Source organism: Acyrthosiphon pisum, chromosome X (assembly GCF_005508785.2).
Source record: "Acyrthosiphon pisum isolate AL4f chromosome X, pea_aphid_22Mar2018_4r6ur, whole genome shotgun sequence".
Lineage (NCBI taxonomy): Eukaryota > Metazoa > Arthropoda > Insecta > Hemiptera > Aphididae > Acyrthosiphon > Acyrthosiphon pisum.
The window spans coordinates 44,507,984-44,516,631 of record NC_042493.1 but is presented as its reverse complement, the minus strand read 5'-3'; the positions used below and the strand labels follow the sequence as shown (position 1 = coordinate 44,516,631).

General features: G+C 29.1%; 2 protein-coding genes across 5 annotated transcripts in view; both read right to left on the bottom strand.

Annotated features, from left to right (window-relative positions):
* Positions 1-2,413, bottom strand: part of LOC100159982 — a 5,959-nt gene extending 3,546 nt beyond the window's left edge. The window contains exon 1 of one of the 3 annotated variants that reach the window (XM_016801375.2): positions 2,173-2,413. The gene's annotated coding sequence lies outside the window, so the exon portion shown is untranslated. Of the gene's footprint in view, positions 1-634; positions 1,196-2,172 lie in introns of those variants that run through there. The other 2 variants (XM_029486452.1, XM_001946246.5) reach the window with 2 other exon arrangements.
* Positions 2,414-5,233: 2,820 nt separating this feature from the next.
* Positions 5,234-8,648, bottom strand: part of LOC100162017 — a 30,251-nt gene continuing 26,836 nt past the window's right edge. For both annotated transcript variants that reach the window (XM_001946190.5, XM_008181109.3), the window contains one exon: positions 5,234-7,833. In XM_001946190.5, the coding sequence (XP_001946225.1) occupies positions 7,756-7,833 (78 nt within the window). In that variant the 3' untranslated portion in view covers positions 5,234-7,755. The remainder of the gene's footprint in view (positions 7,834-8,648) is intronic.

Below are 8,648 nucleotides of genomic sequence, written 5' to 3'. Positions count from 1 at the left end.
ATTGGATAGTGCTATTAAAAAAAGCACGCCGTTACACAGATAAAGTTCTTCTATTGTGAATATTTAGTAGTTCCATAACAAATATGGAGTAAGAAAAGTTGCCCCGCGTAAGACAGTTTTTGCTATGTTGTACATTGTAAGACGGAGACAACAGATGTGGGTGTGACATCCTCTTTGGAGTATATAACCCTGAAATCACATTTTGATCATGTCGACTATGGCACAATATACATTTAAAATTCAAATGATTTTGTTTTATCTATAAATGTAAATTGTATTGATACAAATTTTGTAATATCTCATTACAAAATCTTATAAAAAAAGTAATCTAATGATAATTCAAAATAGGTTGTCCGAGTTAAGTGTTACTATAGTGATAAGTCACGTATTAGTCGATGTAACCTCAATATTATGAGTATCGAATTTAGGTTTTACCTTCTCCTGCGAATGATTTTGTAAGCAAACTTCTAATCATATTTAATTGATTATAATGACTTTATCAAAGGGCATGTTAAGTCATAAATACTTGGGTTGTGAAAATATATTATGTTTTATACATTAAGTGCAATAATTGAGTGCGGTTGTTTCGAACGTAGCGCGTCTAAAAAGACGGGCTTAGAATAAGGTCACTCACCTACTAGGTCGTAAACAACGAGTGCTTGGATCGCAAACGACGATAGAGACGACGACCGTAAGACTGCTGAACGTTCAAGTTATTAAAATCGCAATCCTTACAATTTAATAACACTTGAAAAGGTCATAGAAAATGGTCGTCCGACGAGCTGTCGTAGACTCGCACTGGTCTGCACAATATATACACCGACGAGCACAATTTTACAGCAATCGCTACAGTGTAACAGACCGTGTTGGAACGACGACGACCAGACGGTCGACGATTAGATAGAGAAATATCGAATTTTTCGCAACGAATAAAATTCCACCTACCTACTTACGTAAATAATATTAACGCCGTAAAAGTGCAAAATGTAATCAGCTGCCACTGCTGTGCCAGTGATGCAACCGGCAATCAGTGAAACGATGTCCGACGGGGTTACGACTGAATTTCAGATACGACACGAGATCGCCACACACGTTCACCCCCGCGCGACCGTCGAGAGCGTAATTTTTTTTCACACAAAATAATATTTTGTCATCGGCGAACACTCGAACGAGACGAACGGCTCCAAAAAGTCAAATTTCAAATCAAGCCGATATGGCTGTAGCCATAGACATAATGTACAACGACTAGATAGCCGTCTCCTTCTTGTCATCGAAGTCGGCCGCCATTTACAAAACGGGCAATGTTTACAAAATAATATTATCACAGTATATAATATGTATAGATAAATAATATATATGTATATGTATATAAATCAATGTAAACATTGCCTGCTTTATAAATGGCGGCCGATTTAAACATTGGTCACAACTTACTGTAGTGCACAGACGGCTATCTAGTTGTTGTGTATATCTATGGCTGTAGCTTGTAGCAGACACGTAGCCAGGATTTTATTTGGGGGGTAGGGGGGTCGAAATAAATGTTAGTACAATTTTTATGATAATATATAAAACCTTTTATTTTTTTTAACCCAATAAGAGATTTCCGATAACATGTACAAATATCACATATCTGCGATAATATATTGTTCAATAATAATTGACATTATACGACGTTGTTGACGTGACAGTGTGTCGGGCGTCGGGTCTCCGCGATATAATTCGACCCATAGTTAATAATATTCGACCGTTCTATAGTGGTTTATTTTTGTACCACAACACAATAACATTTTTTTGAATAACACGTATTTTATTTTAATTTAAATTATAAGGATAATGATTTTATGAGATGGTGCACAAAATTTTCGGGGGGGGGGGGGGGGGCTTGTAGCGTCACTATCCGTTCCCTTTTCGTGTCGTATTGTTTTGCAAAGGATATAGAAATATAGAATGTTGTCTTTAGTATTTCACAGCCTTTTATACATATTTTACATACATACAATATTTGATTCTGAGATGATAATTCATTGAAATTATTAAGCCCCGTTCACACGATCAAATAATTTGTCAAATATTTGATGTATGTCAAACTTCAAATATTTTAGAAATGGTTCTAAATAGGGGAAAAATGTATACATATTTTGCCGTGATAAATTATAAGTTTTAGGTACTTACGTATAAATGTATAAACCACAATATTTCTTTCCGTCCAGAAGAGATAACAAAAAAATCGCAAGTACAAAACTACAAAGAACAGTTGTTTAATTAGATTAGATAACAGTTAATGTGCATTGTAATTTTTATACGTATAGCCATAGGAACTGTATTTACTGTATAGCCGTAAAGGTAAAGACATAGACGACAGACTTATAAACTAATGGATAGCGCTTAGAGAGAGAAACCACCGGACGAGTCGACGAGAATAAATCAATAAAGGTTAAAAGGTCCCCCCCATAGTGCAGCGGAGGCGGTAAGATGAATCCAGGCATAATTTACGGCCACTGCGACGCACCCAACATTTATGAGATGAGTCGAGAGAGAAAAAATTTCGGACGACGATCGTACTTTTCCGATATTTTCACAATCTAAAACTTCTGAATTTGTCATGAAATTTAGTTGATAGAAAGATTTTTTCAACTTGTCATCTTTAAATTTTTAATAAATATTCAAAATGTTTAAATGTTAATAATATTGAACTGAACAAATTAATTAAAAATGTAAGATAGTAGGTTTCAAGTAAACTTCATAATGAATTCAAATAATATTATGTTAGTTATTACAATAGGCCAAAAATCGATACTTTCAGACAACAAAAAAACAAAATAATTAATACTTGAGTAGCGCTTTGTTGACATAATGTTGTTTTAAACATTACAGTCAGTACTCTGTACTCAGTAGTTACATAGTCACATAGAACACACTCAAATGATCATTGATCACACACCACTACGGCACTACGCACACATTTGAACGATGATCGTTAAAACAAATTGCCTATATTGAACTCCTTACAAGCCGTCGGTGTTGAATTTTCGAAACTGTAGAAACTACTGCGAGGACGCCACACCCGCCATTCGAGGGGTTTAATATAGGCAATTTTAAAGACATTTTAAGATTTTATTTTAAATTTTAATAATATTTTAATACTAATTCAAAGTATTTTAAATGTGGTCAAATATCAGCCAACAATGGCTGTTGAGTAATAACGAAAAACGGTTTTCCGCGACAATAAAAGTGAATCTTTGCAAATGAATTATTTGGATTGCCTTTTAAGAAAAATATAATATGCAGACATAGATCAAGTTCTCTGTGAATTGTGAACATTTTAAGTGTTATGGTCAATTAAAAAAAAAGTAACTCATTTTTATTTTCTCGAAAATGTGTCACTTAACTAAGTAACTAAATTAATTTATATCCAAGCCCGGATTAAGGGGGGCACGGTCCTGTGGCCCATATTTACCCCCAAAATATATTTTTTAACCCGTCTATACAGTTAAAAAAAAAAAAGGTGGGCTACTGGGTGTCGCTCGGCTGTACAGAAGATTACAAGTGGGTCACTGTAATGGATGGTGTTAAATTTTAATTCAATTATATAATATCATTGTATAAGAAAAACGATTCTGAGCGAAAATGGTCAGTCAGCCTGATATTACTAAGTATATTTGATGATATTATTGTGAATAAAGTAATTTATATACTTATTTACATGGAACCTTGTTTTAAATTTTCAATCCTTAGCTATAAAATTTGAATATTTTATACATTTTTAACTACAAAATAATTATTAAATTTTGTCAAAATTTGAACTTTAAATCCTTATAAAAAAAAAATTGTGCCTATGTATTTTTAATATTTTTTAACTGCTATTGTAACAATAGATTAGGACCTTTCCATTAAATTTTCACGCTTTTTTACCCAACAAATAAAATTTTATTGATATTTATCGAAAAAAAAAAACAAAAATAATTGAAAACTGACAATGTCCGTAAACAGTTCAAAAAGAGTTTTCATTAAAAACATTTCCAATTAACCAAAAGTGAATCATTATAAAAAAAAAATTCATAACATCTCTAACAAACTTTTACCAAATTTAATGAACAAACAAAAATATTCAAAATGTTTTACATCTAATGAAAAAATATATATATTATATGTGAGTTCCATCGCTATCTTTGTTTTAGGTTCCCTGAAATGGTCAAAAATGAGGACTGTTTTAAGTGAACATAAGTCATTAATGGTAACCGTAAGTTTAATGGTTATTGAAGTGCTTGTAGTAGAGTTTTACTAATTACCTATATTATGTTCATGAATATCAAGTTAAGATTATTAGTTTTTATGTAGACCATGATGAGTATATATTTATTACAGGAGACTACCTACTGTGTTATGAGATCTCAAGAATTCCAACGATACTACTGCAAAATTAAATGCAAATGTAATAAATATACCCATGACCTGTCGTTCAGCTTGCTTAGCTTGTACTTAAAACTACCTACCATAGCAGTATAACAAATTATGTTGAAATAAATTATAATATAATAATTAAAATTATATAAGTTTTTGTAAAATTCCAGTAATATATTTCTATATATAATATACATAGTCAATTATCTTTAAATTATTATTTATCATGTATGTTTTTGTTAAAAGTAACCTAATAAGTTATTATAGGCCTGTTAATTTTGTGTTTCACAACAGACTTGGACAAAAAAGTTATTTTTATTTAAGATGATGTCAGCATGGATTTCTCTCTCTGGCCCACACGCAAGATAGACGAAACGAATTTGTGTAGAATAATTTTTTTTATGTTTTAGAGTATTGTTAGAGAAAAAATTACCCATTACAAAAACAATAGGGAATATTTTTTTTGAGGGTGTGACATTGATTAAATATTGTCTCAAAAATAATTTAAAGAACATTTAAATTTCTAATTTTATTTCATTTTTAAAGTTGAATACAAAGTCAAATAATAATAAAATATAAAACCGGTATGTCATACCTTCAGATTTATTATCCTCTATAATTTTTGTAATAGGTGATTTTACTCTAAGATCATAATTGCGCTGACAATGTTGACAAGTGTTTGCGACATTATCTGCTTTAGATAGGCAAGTTTAGTATCACTAAAATGACTAGCCATTTTTAATAATGTCTGAATATTATCGTTATTTTGAATATTATGCACATATTATGCATATACATTCCATTTCACAAAAATTAAGTACAAATTATTTTTAGTTTGTATTGAATGCTTCAAATATGTTTTTATTTGTTATTAATAATACAAATATACATAATCTTTGGCAAATAACATTAATAATCTATGACTAATGTTTTTTTTTTCTTTTAAGTATAGAGTGCAATATACACTACATTGTTTAGACAGTTTTAAGTATCTTATAGTAAACAGAAAAAAAATTACACTTTACCCTCAAAGTTTAGAGGGTGTAAATTATAAAAACTATTTGAAAGATAATTTACATTATTACTAACTATTTTATTTAATGATGAAAAATTTCAACGCTAAGCCAATAAAAATTGATCCTTATTACAAGCACCTCATCAAATGTAAAATAAACATTTTTTTTATAATTTGTTTGAATGTCATGTAAAGCCCTCTTAAGGTGACTAACTTAAATTATATGTTGCAGACAAAAACATCTAATATTGTTCAATTACAGACTTAAATCTAACACAATTCATAATCGTAAGGAAATACAATGTCCAAAACCAATTACCAAAATGCACTTTTAATCAATAATTCTTAAATGACATTATTGGTAAAAAAATACATACTATTATCTCATTAGTCTTTTAACATAATTTATAGTCTAAGTTCAGTGCACATACATTATTCCGATGCATCATAATGCATTTTGGATATAATGTATGATGACAACCTGTATTAATATATATTTGAGTCTCGATAACTCAAACCTCATTAACACAAAAACCTCAAATTTTTTTCTCTTGAATTGTTTTTAAGTTGCGTTTGAAAAATAAGTTAAATTTATTTTTATTCACCTAGAGATTTGAGTTATCAAGACTTTACTGTACTTAAATATTTAACAGTAATGAATATTTTACTGTTGTACATAACTGTATATCTTTGAAAAATAGGATTAGAAAAAATAAAAAATTACTATATGTACAAATAAGAAAAAAAAACACATAAAATATACTACAAGTACAAGTTCATCTTAGTGTGCACCTACAACTTGTCTATCCAACAACTAATAATGTCAGATAATAATACTTTAAATATGCAATTTGAATTTATTTTGTTAATAACATTATTATTATACACAATTTATCAATAGTGTAATTACTATTTTAAGTCAATAATAATATTTTGTAACACAATATTTAGATTAACGTCAATCAAGTATCACCATTACATAGTTTAATGCAATAAAATATTATATAAAATTAACTATTGCTATCTGCACATTCATTTTGTATTAAAATATTATTTTCTGGCATAAGTTGTCAGACTGGACATATTGTACCTCATCATATGAACTCGCAGTATTAAATTCATAAATTTAATTTAAACAACAAATCAAATTTTACCCAAGTATTAATGATAAATATGTTATCCAAAATTTAGGCACCCAAACTAACAGCTAAACAAGTGACTATTATTCCACAATATTGTATAACAAATTCAATTGACATACATACATAATTGGTTCATCAATGAACTTACATATTATTATAAACAAAACATAATGATTTAAGACTAGTAAAAGCTTAACAAAATAGTAGCATTTTTATCAAAAGAAGTTTAATGTAGATATAGAATGGGCAGATTACTTTGACTAAAAAAAATTATTACAGTTCAAATTGTGATTCTATCAATTGATTTTAACAATTTAAAATTACACACAATGTTTTTTTTTTTCAATGTATAAATAAGCTATAAATCTAACAAACAAAAAAAATTACATCCATAAAATAATTCTCAAAACAAAAACTTATAATAGTCCGCCATTGTTCAAAAAAAACAATGTAGGTATTTTAAAAGAAAAGAAAAATATATAACGATAAAAAAATTAAAAGAAGAACGTGCTCGATTTTAGTTGGGCGCTTTGATCAACGACTAAAATGTAATTTAAACAGGCACCCATTGAGTAAAATTTTAAAATCAAATCACGGCGTTGATTTTTCTGTTGGTAACACAACTTTTGACGGTTAAAATTATCATCGTTTTAATAATGGTTTAATAGTATAAAATCTTTATGTAGTTAGGCTTGTACCTACTAGCTTTAATAAAATCATTTGTTGACACACATTATACTGATATCGTACTCAACTATAGACTATTATAGATTCAATTTTAGTCGGAAACCAAATGAACACCTTAATTTTTTTCCAATATTCAGCAAAAAAAAAAAAAAAAACGAGCATTTTTTAACTTTTCACAAATTTGAGACCCATTTACAAAAATAAATCATACACACTACTACTGTATTGTAGCTCCACAGTTCATAAATTATATTACATTATTTTTAAGACCTACCACATATATATAAATATAAGTAAAAAAATAATAGATATTTTGTACATACATCTCTATGCTTAAAAACTTACAAGTTGTAAAAGCTCAAAAAAGAAATCGCGAACAGTTTTCATGATCGGGGGTATAAAAACAGCCACGAAGTGATTCTTCTGTGTTATATAACATCGAATAAGGTCACGGTGACAATTGTTATGGTGTACATTATATACATGATGCGTTTGATACATCGACACCAATTATATATAAATAAAATTTTCGTATTCGTTTGTTGAAGGTTCTTCTTTTTCTTGATGGTCGGTCCAAATTGTCTGCACCTAATAACAAGATAGAAAACCCATTAGTTCATAATTGTGGAAAAATTGAAATTGTCACATCTATAATAATACCCACAAGTCATAAATATTGTTATAAGCAATAGCTAAGCAAGGGCGTATTTAGAAATGTCTTAGAGGGGGGGGGGGAATTAAAATTATACATATTTATGTATAACTCATATTTTCCATCTCAAAATAATGTAATAAAAAAGTATAAAATGTGGTGAATGGGCGAGGCACAGGCACTATTTTTATGTAAGGAAACAATCGAAAAACACACATCAGCTGGTCAACTATATAACCCAAAACAGAATCGGTGATCTGTATATAATAAATAAAGAAAGATAAATCATCTAACAACTAATTTTTTAATAGTTATTATTTATAATTATTTTATAACTTATTAGTAATAAGATTATTAATAGAGATATTTCAGACATTTAAATATAGGCGTATGCCATGTATACAGTTATAAATATATAATATGTTAGGTATATGTACTTATTTTATTGTTTAATTTTTATTTTTAATGACAAAGACACTTTTACTCTATGGTTCATTTTGAACTTTTATTCTACAGAACTCTCTAGTATTTATGAATCCTAAACTATATTGATGCTCAAGATAGGGGTGTGTGGGCTTTGTGCCCCTCGAGTTATTTTGAACTTTGGTTTTCTAGGAATATAATCAACACAGTCACAAATACAGTGTTTTAAAATAATATAAGAGGAAAAACATACAAGTGTAGGAAGTCTGTTAAATCGTTTAATATTTGACTGTTATACCAGCCATGGATCAGGCACGTATCCAGGGGG